The sequence below is a fragment of the Cololabis saira genome, chromosome 16, assembly GCF_033807715.1.
Source record: "Cololabis saira isolate AMF1-May2022 chromosome 16, fColSai1.1, whole genome shotgun sequence".
NCBI lineage: Eukaryota > Metazoa > Chordata > Actinopteri > Beloniformes > Belonidae > Cololabis > Cololabis saira.
Genome location: NC_084602.1, coordinates 37,937,302 through 37,955,103, shown reverse-complemented (window position 1 = coordinate 37,955,103; position 17,802 = coordinate 37,937,302). Strand labels below are relative to the sequence as shown.

The following is a 17,802-nucleotide window of genomic DNA, read 5'->3' as shown; positions in this document are numbered from 1 at the left end:
CAGACTCAATATTAATTTTGCATGAATCCTTAGGGTATGATTTTTTGCCACTAAAAATTATGAAATTTGATTTCTTTATATTCAAGGATAGTTTATTTAATCTGAACCACATAGCATAGGCAGTTAAACCGGCATTGGCATCCTTAATTAGTGAGTTGAAGTTTGAATGAGAGAGCACTAGGGTTGTGTCATCTGCAAACATTATTGGACAAAGGAAATTTGAAACATTAGGCAAATCATTAATGTAAATAAGAAATAATAATGGTCCAAGAATGGACCCCTGCGGGACTCCACAAAGTAATCTGGCCTTATTGGAATAGCAACCATTAACACAAACAAATTGCTTTCTATTTGAGACATAATTTTTTAACCATTTGTATGCAGTATCGTGAAAACCGTACTTATGTAACTTATCCATTAAAATTTGATGGTTAACAGTATCAAACGCTTTTGAAAGGTCGATAAAGATACTACAGGTAAATTCATTTTTCTCAAGTGCAGAGGTAACTTTGTCAAGTAGTAGTAGTATAGTATTCTGCAAATTATGTTTAAAGCTCATAAAAAAAACATTACCAATCAACATTCAGAAAAGATTTGAAAAAAGGAAAGCAAGTATAACTTAAAAGGAACAGAGATTTAAAAAAAACCAAGATTCAGGACTAAATTGATGGAACGTTGTGTTTCTGTGAAAGGAATCAGTTTATGGAACAATCTGAATAAAGAAAACAAAGAATCCAAATCAAACATTACATTCAAAAGAACAATTAAATCCTGTATGTTAAGTAAATATAATGAAATATGTTAGTTAAGTTTGATTGACATACCCATAGACGGCGGCTATTTTATTTTAGTTTACCGGTATTTACTTAGTATTTTTTTTTTGTTTTTTAATTTTTAATTTACGTTATTTGTGAATTTATTTCTTGGAAAAAGGGGCAGATTAGATAAGATTCTTCTTCTTTCTGCTCCCTTTTCATTCACAATTTATGAACATTGGTATTTGTATTTGTATTGAATTGTTTGTTTTATTTTTTTGAATGAAATAAAGAATAGAATGAAAATGAAATGAAATCATCATAATCATCATCATCCGGTGAAGGAGATATCATCACATTTTTAAAACCTTAACTTTTATGTATTTCTTATTTATTATTTTACCTCTTTTCTTATAATTTTATTTGTTATTTAAGCGTACTCTTAAATTAAGTACTTATGATTTTTGTAATACTGTATTTGACCCGGTCTTTGTACGTTTTGACCGTATAGAAACGCAATTCTTGCCATTGTAAGAATGAGATGTACCTGCTGTACTCTACTGCCCTTACTTTTTAACAACTTGGGATTTTTATTATTTTACCTCTTTTCTTATCATTTTATATCATTTTATTTGTTATTTACTGTTTAATTGTGTCTTGCCGCTTTTAAGGTTGATGTAAAGCACTTTGAATTACCTTGTGTTGAATTGTGCTACACAAATAAACTTGCCTTGCTTTATTTCGATTTATTCTGCATTTATCAAACTGGAGAACCACAACACAACATTTCCCGCAAGAAATACTTCAAATAAGGTTCACTGTTCAAGCTGCAGGAACAATATCTGCAGTAGATTTAATATATTAATGTACAGTATGTGGTTTTCATTCAACTGCGAGACGCTGAAGGTGCGGGTATGGTTCTGCGTCACACACACGCAGAGCACACGGCGCACCCGTGGTGCCGTCACGAATCGTTCAGAGTTCTCCGTCTCTCCGTTTGGTCGCGGTGCAGTACCCCCCGCGGCCACTAGTTAGCGATCTTTTTCTGAATGGTTTATCCGACTTTTTCCGGTCACAGTAAATCAAAGAAATAAGGACAACTATTGTGCAAAAAACAAAAACAAAAAAAATCACATATAAACGAAGAAAAAAGCCCTGGAAGTTCACTACTGATTCAAACCGGAAACCGGAAATGCTTCGCTTTCAAACGAACCAATCACAGCCCTCTCGGTCTGCGTGTGCTCGGCGTCTCCTCGACGCGTAGTTACAATTTTCGGGAGGTGCACGTCAGTGACGGCGCATGTGACGGCGTGTCCTCTGCGTGTACAAAAACCACACGCCGTAGACACGGCGTCGTTTTGACGCAGAACCATAATTCAGCCTTGAAACTCAAACCTGGACAGCAGCAGTGGAACAGCGCCATCTGCTGGAAAAACTAGTTATTCTGTTTCTACATTAAAATTCAGTTAATCCCTGCAGGGGGAAATTAATTGTAGTTTTCATGATTTAAGTCAAAATAACAGAATTCACATTTAAATTACCTTTTAACAATATCTTGTTAACTTAGATCTAACATGTTGGCCATCATGACACATATTTGATAAGCTTGACAGTTTGTTTTTTTTATTTCAACATACATAATAAAAGTCATCTTGCATTAACAAAATCTTTCCTTTAACATTTAAATGAAAACGGAGACCTCTGTATTTGGACATTGGTGTGAACCTGCTGGGACATCGATTGACAACTGTTGTGATTTTTTTCCACTTTTGAATACTTTTTTTTTCTGCATAAAATTGAATCCTCATTGTTTTGAAATTACTTAATAACCTTTACTGGATTTTCTTGTGTTTTTTTTCCTTTCTAAAAAGGAAAAAAGAGAAAACAATTTGAAAGAAAGAAACAAAAAAGGAAAAAAAAGCAAAAAAGGGAAAAAAGAAGAAAATAAAAAAAGAAGAAAGAAAAGGGAGGAAAAAAGAGACATAAAAAAGAAGTACAAAACGGAAGAGGGGAAAAAAGAAAAAAGGGGGGAGAGAAAAAAGGAGATAAGACAAAAAGAAAAAAAGATGAAAAAAGGGAAAAAAAGAAGAAAAAAGGGAATAAGAAAACGAAAAAAGGGGAAAAAATAAAAAAGGAGGAAAAGAAACAAAAGAAGAAAAAATAGAAAAGAAAAAAAAGAAAAAAGGGGGTGAAGAGAAAAAAAATGAGAAAAAAAAGAAAAAAAATTGAAAAAAGGGAAAAAAAGAAAAAAAAAAGAAAAAAGAAATAGAAAAAAGAATACATGAATGAAAAAGAAAAATGTAAACCTTCCCAGACTGGTGAGCAGAAACAATTGCTTCTCTAATATCATTGCTGGTGTCTTTCTTCCTTGGCTCCTTGTGTTAAGACACAGTTGAATGTTCCAGATCAGGAAAACAAGGAAACATGTCCTGAATGTGTACATTTACTAAAGATGAACGCAACTGCGTGGTATTTGGGTGGTTGTCAGAGGATCCTGAGACCCAGCAGAGCTTCCCGGGGTCAGAGGTCAGAAACCTGCCTACCTGACGGCGTCTCTCTCCGTGCGCGAGCTGAGGTATCTCTGGACCTGGGCCTGGTTCACTCCGTACAGGGACAGCATGAGGAAAACCCCGCCCACACCCAGAGTCCAGAAGGTGTGTCTCTCCGTGGGATCTGGGTTCAGGCTAAAAGCAGGAAAAGAGCGTTTCATTACTTCATAGTTTTAGGCCACGTTTACACGTAGCCGGGTATTTACAAAAACGGATATTTCCCCCTCTACGTTTTGACAAATACCATCATTTACACAAACCCGCATAAATACGCTGTTGTGCTATGAGCAGCCAAACCTACAGGGGGCAGTGTAACGAGAAGATAAAGTCATGTTAGCCAATCAGAATCCTGGAAAAAAACATCAACAAATGACACGAGTAACTTCCAGTTACTTCCAAGATGAACCAGAGTCTTTGGTTTGGAGTGACAGAGAAGTGGAGTTACTTTTAAGTGTGACTTTAGAATATAAAACAGGTAAAATACAAGAAAATATTGACGGTGGCCAAACAAATTGTAAACACAGGTCCCACACATGACGCTGGTGACGTTTCTGTCTCATAATGTGACGTTCTGAAGCCTAAATGTCTGTTTCCCTCCGTTTACAAGCAAACGTGAAGACGGAGTTTTTGCAAATCTCCACTTTGGCCGGAGTTTTCAGAAATTATGGTTTTTGGTGACTTTGAGCTTCGTTTTTGTGTAAACGAACGGCCAAAACGCATGAAAACACCACTGTTTTTGCTACGTGTAAACGGGGCCTTATATCCCACGTATTTCTGATCACGGCAGGATGCAATAATCAAATGATATAGATTATAAGAAGAGCTCATATTACAGTTGGATGTTGGCATCTTTTGAGGGCAGGAAAAACTAACTTAACACAGCTGCATTAGATCTCTAATTAGTTTCTCTCATTATGCAGAGCCGCATTCAAACTGCTGCTACAAAATTACAGGAAGTGGGGGTTGGATGTTCTTCGGTTGTGACACTAGAAATGAGGATGTTTATACATATTTGATCAGAACTAACGTAAAATAATATTAGTTAGCATCGTTGGTTAAAATAAGCTAAGCCAGCCAGGCCACAATAACTGACTGAACTAAGGTGGACGTGGTCCAATCAGCTTCCGGGTCTGTTGGCTCCGCACATCTGCGCCATGCAATATGAGGAAAAAATAAGCTTAAAAAAAAGGGTGACGTCACTGGGGGTTGTCCAGTTCTTCTGATACAGACTATGTTTATGACCAAAAACAACCACAAATTTAATAATAATAATAACAATAATAAATAATACATTTTATTTATAACAAACTTTATATTTAGTAATCTCAAAGTGCTGCAGAGCAGAAAAATAAAACATGAACGTTTTTAAATACAGGACTGTCTCAGAAAATTAGAATATTGTGATAACGTTCTTTATTTTCTGTAATGCAATTAAAAAAACAAAAATGTCATACATTCTGGATTCATTACAAATCAACTGAAATATTGCAAGCCTTTTATTATTTTAATATTGCAGATCATGGCTTACAGTTTAAGATTAAGATTCCCAGAATATTCTAATTTTTTGAGATAGGATATTTGAGTTTTCTTAAACTGTAAGCCATGATCAGCAATATTAAAATAATAAAAGGCTTGCAATATTTCAGTTGATTTGTAATGAATCCAGAATGTATGACATTTTTGTTTTTGTAATTGCATTACAGAAAATCACAATATTCTAATTTTCTGAGACAGTCCTGTAAAAGATATATTTAGCTATAAGCTTTCTTAAAAAGGTGAGTTTTCAGGTTTAAAAGCCTCTGCAGATGGTTGGGGCTCGGAGCTGCAGAGGAAAGGCCCCATCGCCCATAGTGCAGAAATTTCCAAAGAATTCCCTTAAATTCTCCTTAATTCTCATCGAAAGTTTCCGAAAGGTTTGCAAAAATGTAAAAGAGGAAAAATATAATTAGGAATTACTATGAGAAGGAAATAAAAACTGACACTGATAATGAAGTTATTGATGTGTTTTTGAAAGCTTATGAAGGAAAAACATGTAAAGTGATCTCAACCCTGTACGAAGGTTTGCTGTCATGCAGGAAGACTTTCTCTCTTCATATCAAAGAAAAATAGGAAAAAGAGTTGAGAAAATGGAAAATTGAGGAGGAATGGTTTAATATTTGTAAAAAAAATAGAAAAATATAGTCAGATTTTGTATAACTCCAAACATTATGAAAGAACCTGTATGTAACCAGCAGCCGTGCAGGAGACTATGTGGACACATGGATGTCGTCCATATGCAGATTTTCTGGTGTTTCCAGAAGATAATAGGATATTGGGACAAAATATGGCGGGGTTTAAGAAAAATAATAGGATACGAGATTCCCAAATCTTGTAAGATACTTTATTTGGGAAATTTGACACAAGATATAATACAAAAAGAGGATGAATATCTTGTTAAAGTTCTGCTATCGGCAAGTAAAAAAAAAGCAATAACAAGGTTGTGGTATAAGGCAGAACCACGGACCGCGGGGCCGGGGGGCTGAGACCTGCGGAAGAAATATTTGTAATGGAAAAAATTACGTATAAACTACGATTACAATGGACACAATTTCAGGAAAAATTGACAGATTATAGAGCACAGCAAGAGGACATCACCATCACCACTGGACAATAAGGACATTGATATAAGAATAATTGCTTTGTGAAGTATGTAAACCCTGATACTGTAATTGTTGACGGAATTTTCATTAAAAAAAAACAAGGAAAAACATGAATTTGAAGCCCTTAAACGGCACCAATCTCTTGGAAAAGGGCGTTGTACTCACTCCAGCCCGGATACGAGGTTCCCCTCCCACACCTTCCTCCACACCTCCGCCGCCCCCCCGGTCTTCTGCACGCCCACCACGATGACGGCCAGCTGCCCCGCGAACATCACCACCGTCTGGAACACGTCGGTCCAGATGACGGCCTTCAACCCGCCCTGACGAGCAGACCACAAGCTGTTAACGCACCTTTTCTTTAAGAAAATTTTATTGGTTTTAAATTAAGCAATATACATATGTTTACAGCGTTACAGGTTATAGAGAATAGAGGGTCTGCATTGACGTCACTTCCCCACTGGACCAGCCCCCTTACTCTCACTGAGTGGCAAAACATCAAACTGGCAAAAACAGCTGCAACTAGTGGAGAAGACGGGATAACAGTCGATTATGGGCTTAAATTAAAAGGCAGTTGGACTTGACAGTGACCCGTACAGTTACCCCAAGAACCAGTGGTCCATGGACATTAATATTTGGCCATGAATCCAGTTTCCTGATATTTATATATACTTAATTTCTAAGCCGGGGACGAAGCAAAGCTTGAAGGCTTACAAAAGTCTTAACGCTTGGTCCGACTTCAAGGCAGGATTTGTTGTAGAAATTAAAGTGATGAGGACACCGAACTTTATGATTTGACCGTTTAACGTTAGCTACCCAAAAATCCAACATTACCTGATACAAAATGGGAACCGCAAATCCACGTTTCGTTGCCTGGAATCCAGTTATTTCTGTGAATTGCAGCGATCCATTTGTCTCTCTAAAGCTTATTTTTCAGCAGTCTGTAAAACGATAACTCTGATTTCTTGCTAAATCTATGAGTACAGTCGATCGCACAACAGCTCTTTCCCATTTTAGATGTTTTCCATTTGCTCAAACTGAAAGTTTACGCTGACACTCAGTCTTTCCGACACTCAGTCTTTCTGACACTCAGTCTTTCTGACACTCAGTGGGCGAAACCCGCTGTGAAGTCGCATCTGTGACGTCATGCACATTCCCTCTATTCTTTATTCTTATTCTTCTTCCTTTTCCTTGAGGGAAGCTACAGAAATCATCCCTGACGATATTCTCACCAGGGTGGTGTAGAGCGTGCACACCAGTCCGGTGACCAGCACCACTCCCCACAACTCCAGCCCCGTCACTGAAATCAGACAGAAAAGGTTAAACGAGAGTTTGTTTACTCCCAGAGTCAAAGTGCGACGGATCGACTCCTCGTACCTGCGTTCAGCGCGAAGGCGGGCGTGTAAATGCAGACGCCCATGTAGACGACCTGCAAGCAGCAGGACACCACCACAAACATTACATTTGTGGATCGGCGTGTGCATTTGTGAATTATGAGACTGTTCTAGCTCCATATTCCTTGGCATTGTGTTAACACACAGCTGAATGTTCCAGATCAGGAAAATAAGGAAACGTGTCCTGAATGTGTACATGTAGTAAAGGTGAATACGACCGCGTGGTATTTGGGTTATTGTCAGAGGATCCTGAGACCCAGCAGAGCTTCTGCCCCCGGGGGTCAGAGGTCATCAGAAACCCACCGGCCCATCAATAATAGACGAAACAAAACGGTGAAACTGAAGCGGGTGCATTTGGATCAACCCACCATCTGAAAGATGAAGGTCAGAGTCCCGCAGACTCGCACCGCTTTGCTGAACCGCAGCTCAAGATACTGCAAAACAAAACTGCGGGTCACAGAAATCCAGGATAAATTTAGGAAAACCCGGCATAAAGGTGTCGGGTACGGAAGAGTATTAGGGACAGGCAGAAGAAAAAGAAAAATCATATTTTACAGGAGGAAGATTTTTTTTCATTAGGCACTTTGAGAAAAAAGTCGAAATGTCGAGAAAAAAAGTCGAAATGTCGAGATTAATGTTGAAGTACAATTTCGAGAAAAAAGTAGAAAAGTTTAGATTAATGATGGACAATTTCGAGAAAAAAGTCAAAATGTTGAGAAAAAAAGTTGAAATGTCGAGAAAAAAAGTTGAAATGTCGAGATTAATGTTGAAGTACAATTTCGAGAAAAAAAGTCGAAATGTTGAGAAAAAAGTTGAAATGTTGAGAAAAAAGTCGAAATGTCGAGATTAATGATGGACAATTTCGAGAAAAAAGTTGAAATGTTGAGAAGAAAGTCGAAATGTTGAGAAAAAAGTCGAAATGTTGAGATTAATGTTGAAGTACAATATCGAGAAAAAAGTTGAAATGTTGAGAAAAAAGTTGAAATGTTGAGAAAAAAGTTGAAATGTTGAGAAAAAAGTTGAAATGTTGAGAAAAAAGTTGAAATGTTGAGAAAAAAGTCGAAATGTTGAGAAAAAAAGTTGAAATGTCGAGAAAAAAAGTTGAAATGTCGAGATTAATGTTGAAGTACAATTTCGAGAAAAAAAGTCGAAATGTTGAGAAAAAAGTTGAAATGTTGAGAAAAAAGTCGAAATGTCGAGAAAAAAGTCGAAATGTCGAGATTAATGTTGAAGTACAATCTCGAGAAAAAAGTCGAAATGTTTAGATTAATGATGGACAATTTCGAGAAAAAAGTTGAAATGTTGAGAAGAAAGTCGAAATGTTGAGATTAATGTTGAAGTACAATATCGAGAAAAAAGTCAATATGTTGAGAAAAAAGTTGAAATGTTGAGAAAAAAGTTGAAATGTTGAGAAAAAAGTTGAAATGTTGAGAAAAAAGTTGAAATGTTGAGAAAAAAGTCGAAATGTCGAGATTAATGATGGACAATTTCGAGAAAAAAGTTGAAATGTTGAGAAAAAAGTCGAAATGTTGAGAAAAAAGTTGAAATGTTGAGAAGAAAGTCGAAATGTCGAGAAAAAAGTCGAAATGTCGAGATTAATGTTGAAGTACAATCTCGAGAAAAAAGTCGAAATGTTTAGATTAATGATGGACAATTTCGAGAAAAAAGTTGAAATGTTGAGAAGAAAGTCGAAATGTTGAGAAAAAAGTCGAAATGTTGAGATTAATGTTGAAGTACAATATCGAGAAAAAAGTTGAAATGTTGAGAAAAAAGTTGAAATGTTGAGAAAAAAGTTGAAATGTTGAGAAAAAAGTTGAAATGTTGAGAAAAAAGTCGAAATGTTGAGAAAAAAAGTTGAAATGTCGAGAAAAAAAGTTGAAATGTCGAGATTAATGTTGAAGTACAATTTCGAGAAAAAAAGTCGAAATGTTGAGAAAAAAGTTGAAATGTTGAGAAAAAAGTCGAAATGTCGAGAAAAAAGTCGAAATGTCGAGATTAATGTTGAAGTACAATCTCGAGAAAAAAGTCGAAATGTTTAGATTAATGATGGACAATTTCGAGAAAAAAGTTGAAATGTTGAGAAGAAAGTCGAAATGTTGAGATTAATGTTGAAGTACAATATCGAGAAAAAAGTCAATATGTTGAGAAAAAAGTTGAAATGTTGAGAAAAAAGTTGAAATGTTGAGAAAAAAGTTGAAATGTTGAGAAAAAAGTTGAAATGTTGAGAAAAAAGTTGAAATGTTGAGAAAAAAGTTGAAATGTTGAGAAAAAAGTCGAAATGTTGAGAAAAAAGTCGAAATGTTGAGAAAAAAGTCGAAATGTTGAGAAAAAAGTCGAAATGTTGAGAAAAAAGTCGAAATGTTGAGATTAATGTTGAAGTACAATATCGAGAAAAAAGTCAATATGTTGAGAAAAAAGTTGAAATGTTGAGATTAGTGTTCAAGTACAATTTTGAGAAAAAAGTCAAAATGTATTTTAACTTTATTCTCGAAATTTAGACTTTATTCACGAAATTTCGATTCTTTTCTCGAAATTGTACACAATAAAAAAAATAATCTTCCTCCTATTTTCCTCCTGTCTGGCCCTGGTACTCTCCCGCAGGGCGGGTACCTGGTAGGCGCTGGAGAGTCTGAGCCGGTAGAACACGGGGATGAAGACGTGGGCCGGGATGGCGAGGCCCAGCACGTACGAGCAGCCGATGAACCAGTACTGGGTTCCGTGGGCGAACACCTCGGCCGGGACGCCCACGATGGCCACGGCCGACTGGAAGGACGCGATGAGCGACAGCGACACGGGCAGGCAGCGCATGCTGCGGTCGGCCATCAGGAACTCCTGCGTGGTGCGCTGGCGGCCGCCGGACACGGCGTGGTACAGGCCGATGCCGGCCGACGCCGCCAGCAGCAGCGCGAAGATCACGTAGTCCGCCGGCGTGAACAGCACCTGGGGGGGGGACGGCTCCATCCTGGTCCGGGGGTCGGGGCGGCGGGCACGGCGGTCACGGCCATCAGCACGGCAGACTGCAGGGAAACGACGGGACACGTGGGGTTTATTAAAAACATCTGACTTAAATACAGAAACTGGAAAAGAATAATCAAACTTAATGAAGATGCAGCTGGTGAAAACTGCAACGAAGGACCAGAACTAAAGAGTATCACACGCCGTAGGCACGGCGTCGTTTTGACGCAGAACCCTAACTCAAGCTTAAGAGGCAGTACTCCAGGAAGATCTCACAGCACTTCAGTGACAGCGGGGACACTCGCAGTCTGTGGAAGGGGATACAGACCATTACGGACTATAAGCCCAATCTACAGACTGCTGACAGTTCCCCCTCCCTACCAAATGAGCTAAATTAATGTTTTGCTCGCTTTGAGGCACACAACAGCACCACTGCACAGAAGGCTCCACCTCCTCCTGGTGACCAGGTTCTGCTGCTATCCCCGGACAGCGTGAGGAGATGCCTAAGCAGGATCAACCCACGCAAAGCCACCGGCCCTGATAACATCCCTGGACGGGTACTGAGAGACTGTGCAATGGAACTCACAGATATATTCACTGACATCTTCAACACATCACTGAGCCAGGCTGTTGTTCCCACAACAAAACCTCCACCATCATCATTCCTGTGCCCAAGAAGTCATCTCCCTCATGCCTCAACGGCTATCGCCCAGTTGCACTCACTCCCATTATCATGAAGTGCTTCGAACGGCTTGTCCTGCAACACATCAAGGCATCTCTTCCTCTCACCCTAGACCCATTTCAATTTGCATACCGGTCCAACCGCTCGACCGATGATGCAATCTCAACAGCCCTTCACTCAGCCCTCACACACCTGGAAACCAGAGACTCGTATGTCAGAATGCCGTTCATTGATTTTAGCTCAGCATTCAACACAATAATTCCCCAACAACGCATACATAAACTGGACCAGCTGGGGATAAATACCTCAATGTGCAACTGGCTGCTTGATTTCCTGACAGGAAGGCCGCAAGCAGTACGGGTAGGTAGCAAAACCTCCAGCACAGTCGTACTGAACACGGGGGCCCCCCAAGGATGTAGGCTGAGTAGGAATGGGCGATATTTTACCGTTCACGATTTACCGTCAAAAAAATTCCCCACGGTAAGAATATGTCATCTCGTGGTAAAAACGATAAATTCCTGTTGATGACGTTTTTGTGTAAAGCTGATTTATGGTTCTGCTTTAAATCGATGCACAACATACGTGTGCAGGAAGGAAGGAAGGAAGGAAGGAAGGAAGGAAGGAAGGAAGGAAGGAAGGAAGTGAGCCAGAAAGAAATAAAGAAAGGAAGGAGCAAGAAAGAAAGGAGCAAGAAAGAAAGAAAGAAAGAAAGAAAGAAAGAAAGGAGCAAGAAAGAAAGAAAGAAAGAAAGAAAGAAAGAAAGGAGCAAGAAAGAAAGAAAGAAAGAAAGAAAGAAAGAAAGAAAGAAAGAAAGAAAGAAAGAAAGAAAGAAAGAAAGAAAGAAAGAAAGAAAGAAAGAAAGAAAGAAAGAAAGAAAGAAAGAAAGAAAGAAAGAAAGAAAGAATCTGTGAGCGAGGAGCTTGAGTCTTTCCAGTTTTGCAGTACAGGTGTAACTCATTTAATTGGGTTTATCAATTCAATTTAATTGGTGTAGTTTAGTATTCTTTTAGAGCAGTGTTTTGGCTCCAAACACTGAATGTGGTGATAGATTTATATTTACAAAGGTGGAGTTGAATTGGTATTTTTTTTTTATCGTCATTTTTATCGTTATCGGGATAAATGCCAGAAATTATCGTGATACATTTTTTAGTCCATACCGCCCATCCCTAGTGCTGAGCCCCCCCACGACTGCACACCATCACACAGTTCAAACCTCTTCATTAAGTTTGCTGACAATACCACTCTAGGTCAGTGATTCTTAACCATAGGGCCGCGGCCCACACTTGGGCCGCGAGCGCCATCTAGTGGGCCGCCAAAAGAAATTCAGTTTTGTACGTGTGGGCCGCGAGGGCCGCAGGACTGCATAGCAACTCCCGACCAAATGAGGAGAAGAAGACACTCAGCTAGCTGTACGTGTAATAGTAAGAAAAATGGTGTGTCTTTACAGAGAAAATCCTTCATTTTGCACAGAGTAGGTTTAGATCCGCCAGGATTAGGGATCGATTAATTGGGTCTGCGCCCAGAGCGAGCGAGCACGGCGTGCTCATTTATCCCGGCGCGTCCCCGCGGCCGGGGAGGTCGGTTGAGGCTGCCGCTCGGGCGGTGGGCTCCGTCGTTACTGCTGAAGGATGGTAGATGTAGATGCGTGGGCTGTCGTGTCTGCTGGACTGGACTGTTCGGGCTTTCGAAAAAGCATCGGAAAGTAACTGCTGCAGCGCGACCAGAGAGCGGCGGTGCGGGCTGTGCCCGTCGCAGCTGATCAGGCTCGGATGAACCCGACACACTGAGTCCTGACAACTTATTAATGTAAATAACTTAAAGTAAAATCAAACTAAGTTTTGTCCTCGCTGTATTTTTAAATATGCAACCCGGAATGGACAAATTCATCCTGTTCAGTCTTCCCACTGGGACAAAACCAGTGTCTCATACGTTCAGAGACCGTGGCGCTCAAAGTGCGAAAGTGAAACGCCACTGAAACAAAACACAAAGTTTTTCATCAAACATATCCACTCAAGTCTGAACTGAAGTCACAGAAAAATAAACTGACCATCTTAAAACATCCATGTTTGAGTCCAGATACAGCTGTGAAGCAGCTTTCTCCACAGTGAACATAATTAAAACTAAATATCGTTTCAGGCTCATCAATGAGCACCTCCACATGCATATGAGAACCTGACACCATCCAGCCCAGATTTAAAGTCCTGACAGGAGAAGTTAGAGCTCAGTTCTCTCACTGAACAACAGAAAGTGGGGGCATAAGATTATAAGAGGGGAAGAAAGAGAAACTGCAAAACTGTTAAGATGTGTTTATATTAATTTAGTATAAAAATGTGTTGAGACAATTAACAAAGAAAAGGGGAAATTCAAACTGCTGGTAGAGAAATAAAATAAGATAGCATTTGAAAAATAAAATAAAATCTACTTTATTTTTAATAGAAAAAAATATGTTTAATTCAAGTTACACATGTTAATTGGCAAATATGTACTTTTTTAATATAACAGTCAGATGCAGATGTTGATACAACTATGAGGCTACTTGAATATACACACACATATACATATATATATATATATATATATATATATATATATATATATATATTATGATGTTCTGGACCTTCGCTTGAGTACATTTTCTTTAAATGGACTTCTTAAAGTTTTAGTTGAATACCCCTGCTATAAAGTGTTTATATTTAATGGGCCCCGGGCCACTCTGTACTGAAAAAAATGGGCCCCAAGGTCAGAAAGGTTAAGAACCCCTGCTCTAGGTCACATCAGCAACAATGATGAGACTCACTACAGGAGTGAAGTGAGCCGCCTGGCCAAATGGTGCAGCAAAAACAACCTCTCCTTGAATGTGGAGAAAACAAAGGAGATTGTTGTTGACTTCAGGAGAACACATACACAGCATGCCCCCCTCACCATTAGTGGAGCTGCTGTGGAGAAAGTAAGCAGCACTAAGTTCCTGGGTGTGCACATCTGTGAGGACCTCTCCTGGTCAAAGAACACTGCAGCACTGGCCAGTAAAGCCCAACAGCGACTCTACTTCCTCCGCAAGCTGAAGAGAGCCAGAACTCCAGCCTCCATCATGTGCACCTTCTACAGAGGGACCGTAGAGAGCATCCTTGTCCTGCCGCAAACAGCTACAACGTGTGGTGAGAGCAGCTGAGAGGATCCTGGGAGTCTCTCTCCCGACCCTCCAGGATACTAAACCTGTTTTTTTGTATTTACAACTTCATCCGACAAATGAGAAACATAATTATAGAACTAGACAGGCCTCAGCCAACAACTTCACCTTGCCTTTACCGAGAACCAACGCACTCAAAAGGTCTGTTATGTACAGGGCTGTAGCTCACTGGAACAGTCTCCCCCCACTCTTGATTTCAACTACAGGAATGGCTAGTTTCAAAAGTAAACTGAGAGAAGCTGTGTTTCGACATAATATTATGTTACAATAGTCTACTAGAAAATTACGTTAAGGGAATCCATTCATGTTAATATTTCTATCAATCAGGTTACTTATTAATTTATATTGTACTCGGTACATTACATTCTACTCTAATTTACATTAATTTGCATTGTATTATTCAATGTTCATATTATTATTATTAATATTATTTAATGTTCATATGAGCTGAAAATTCATGTTAATATTTTCAGGTTAATTGATCCATGTAATTCTTTGTATAAATGCTGTATTGTTGATTAATGTGGACCCCAGGAAGAATAGTCTTCATATTTATGAGGACTAATGGAGATCCATTAAATAATAAATAAAATAAAATAAAAAATCTACAGCACCCGCCTCACCCGAAAAGCCCTCTGCATTGCAAGAGACTCCACCCACCCATCCAACGCCCTCTTCAGTCTGCTGCCGTCCGGAAAAAGACTGAGAAGCCTTAGGGCCAGGACTGGCAGACTGAAAGACAGCTTTCTCCACCAAGCTGGTGAGTCTGAGCCTTAGGCCCAGCCCCATCTCTCTCCAGTGGGGTCCCCCTATCACTGCCCAGTGGAATTGATGAATTGATGATCTGGAAAAGTAAAAAACTGTTGCACTTTAACTTTTTAACCAATAGCACTGCCGCCTAGAAGTCTGTTCTTTTATACTTTTACTGTGTTTTTATATTTGTTTTTATGATTTTTCTGCAATTACATATTGTTATGTGTCCTGTCAGTGTACGTCTATATTGTCAGTGTTATGTCTATATTGTCACTGTCTTGTCCAAATGTATATACACTGTGGGCCTGGGGAGCATTGCAATTTTGAATCCTATGTATAAACTTGAACTTGAACTTGAACTGGCATCATTAGGCTGAAAAAAGACTTAAATCTATAAAAGAGAGTGACCAAAAACCTCAGTTGTATCCAAACAGTTTGGTCCATTAATGAAAAGAAGGAAAAGACCGGCTGGAAGACCCCAGAAGACAACTAAAGTGGTTCTCAACGTCAACTACTTAGCTTAAAATACCCGGGAAATATCTGTGAAACGTTTTAAATGTAAGTTTAAAGTCTACACTTTGACCACATATTGATCAATAAATACATACAGTATAAAAGGCCGTCATCATCCTGGTACTTCTGGATCAAACTGCAAGTTTTCCCAAGTTGAAGTGACTTAAATCATCTGAATTCGCTGTTTTTTTTTATCTTTTATCAAAGTCTGTTTCCTAACCAAACTGCAGCAGCATTATTGTTTCACAACAAATCTCCTGCCTTGCCAGACAGACAAGCGGGTCTTTAATCAAGCGGAGGTCACGGAGCTCCGTGTCAGATATCTACCGGCTCCAGCTGCTCCAAAAATAATGATGGGACTTTCAGGGCCTCGGCTCCGGACCGCCGAGATAAAACAGCAGCAACAAATCTCTGCAGACGCTGAAGGTCGTGATTAAAGCCTCAGCAGACGGTCAACAACGTGGCAAGGACGGATTTAAAAAACAAAGTTTCTCTCTGAATTATCAGTTTGTTTTCGGTCACAGTAAAAGTGCTGCAGGAGGTAAAAGGTCAAGGGCGAATTTACTTAGAACGCTCTTTTAAAAACAAGTTTACCAACTAGATTTATGACTAAAACCCTAGAAACAATAAAGCAATAAAAGACATTAAACTTTAAAAAAAGATAAACAGGATAAACAGTGAAATCTGATGTAAACATGAATCCAGGCAACAAAAGAGCTAGAAACAGGTACTTTTCTCTCAAAATGGCTTAAGAATTAGGATTTGCTCAATTTCTGTTTTTCGTGTGCTTATAAAGCTTTTTCTTCTTTTTTAACTTTTAATTGTCGATTGCTTTTTTTTAAGTATATAAACAAGATTAGAAAGAAAACACAAGAAATCAAGAATATGATCAATGTTTAACAGCTCTAATAATATTTATTTACAATAATATTTTTTTAAATCTGGATTCTTTGCTAAAAATGAAGAATTTTGTTTTTGATTAATTTGATTATTATTTACTTTCTACATTTCTCTGAGTCGAATGAGACAAAAACAAACTGAGAACATTGTTTAGACGTTTAACTTGATATAGTAATAAAAATGTAAATAGGAAGAAGACAGGAAGGACGTGAAGAGAAGCACAAATAATAATAAATAATAAATATAGAAGAAAAAGACTGGAGAAAATGAAGAAAAAGACATTAATTAATTAAAATTAAATGTACTTTTTGTTTTACTTTTTTTAAATTAAACCTCAAAGAATCGATCACTCTTCTGTTTAAATGGTTCATTTGAACAAAAATTAAGCACAAGAAAATAAAAATAAAAAATAAAATTCAGAAACTTATGCTTTTATATCCTTAGTTTTCTCTATGTAATAGACAAATAATAAAATAATACATGGCTCCGAAACGCAATCAAATGTCCACCAAATCAAGGCAAAGCGCTTAAAATATTCCTTCAATTAAATAACATTTAAAAAATTAAAATAAAAACAGTGAAACACATTTTAAAAGTATGACCAGGAAGAGAAACGAGAAACCAGGCAGCATTAACTCTCACCTTTCCTCCAAAAACTCGCTTTCGAGCAGCATGTTGACAACCACGTCCATCAAACGACGTTAATTTGAGACTTTCACGAGTTAAAACTATAACTTTCTCTCACTCCATAGCTCGGTGGTGGCAGAAAGTCTCTTTTACGCGACAGTTTGTGATCGTGTTGAACCTGAGAGGTTAAGCTGTCCTGCTCCACGTGATCGCCACTGTTTTGAATTCGCTTCCGGGGTTGACGTTTCAGGGGGCGTGGCCAACGACGTATCCTCCAATGGAGCTGCTGCGATACGTCAACGTCGCCGCCATATTGGATGTGGCAAGACTGCGCTGTAAACTAATACAAGAAAATTGACTTATTTTCATAAAGCGCCTTTCTACAAAGAAATTTATATTTTACGTCTCATTTATTCATTCACACACGCACTAATATACTTGGGAAACGGTTAGGTACCAAATATAATATATTCAATTTTATCAGATGGCAAAAATAAGAACTTTATTGATCCCACATAGGAGTAATTCATGTTATATCAGCAAGGTAGTGCCGAAAAACAATATATATCCTCCCTCACAAAAATAAGAAAAGTAGAGAAACATATTTTCTCATCAACAAAACATATTTAAAATGTATCAAGTACAAAATAACATATTTGAACCATTATTCAGACAATAGAATAACATTTGAACCATTTTTCAGACAACAAAATAACTGAAAAAAAATCTGAAAAATGGTTCAAATATGTTATTTTGTTACTTGAACATTTCTAAGTAGGTTTATTTAAAATATGCTTTGTTGATGGTTGTTCTCTATAGCTGATATAACATGAATTACTCCTATGTGGGAT

The 17,802-nt window shown here is 38.3% G+C and overlaps 1 protein-coding gene across 3 annotated transcripts in view; it reads right to left on the bottom strand.

Annotated features, from left to right (window-relative positions):
• Positions 1–17,157, bottom strand: part of slc5a6b (solute carrier family 5 member 6) — a 29,804-nt gene extending 12,647 nt beyond the window's left edge. For all 3 annotated transcript variants that reach the window (XM_061742945.1, XM_061742947.1, XM_061742946.1), the window contains exons 1-7: positions 16,967–17,157; positions 9,945–10,351; positions 7,703–7,768; positions 7,318–7,369; positions 7,173–7,240; positions 6,109–6,263; positions 3,299–3,439 (exon numbers count right to left, since the gene is read on the bottom strand). In XM_061742945.1, the coding sequence (XP_061598929.1) occupies positions 3,299–3,439; positions 6,109–6,263; positions 7,173–7,240; positions 7,318–7,369; positions 7,703–7,768; positions 9,945–10,295 (833 nt within the window). In that variant the 5' untranslated portion in view covers positions 10,296–10,351; positions 16,967–17,157. The remainder of the gene's footprint in view (positions 1–3,298; positions 3,440–6,108; positions 6,264–7,172; positions 7,241–7,317; positions 7,370–7,702; positions 7,769–9,944; positions 10,352–16,966) is intronic.
• Between the last annotated feature and the right edge of the window lie 645 nt (positions 17,158–17,802).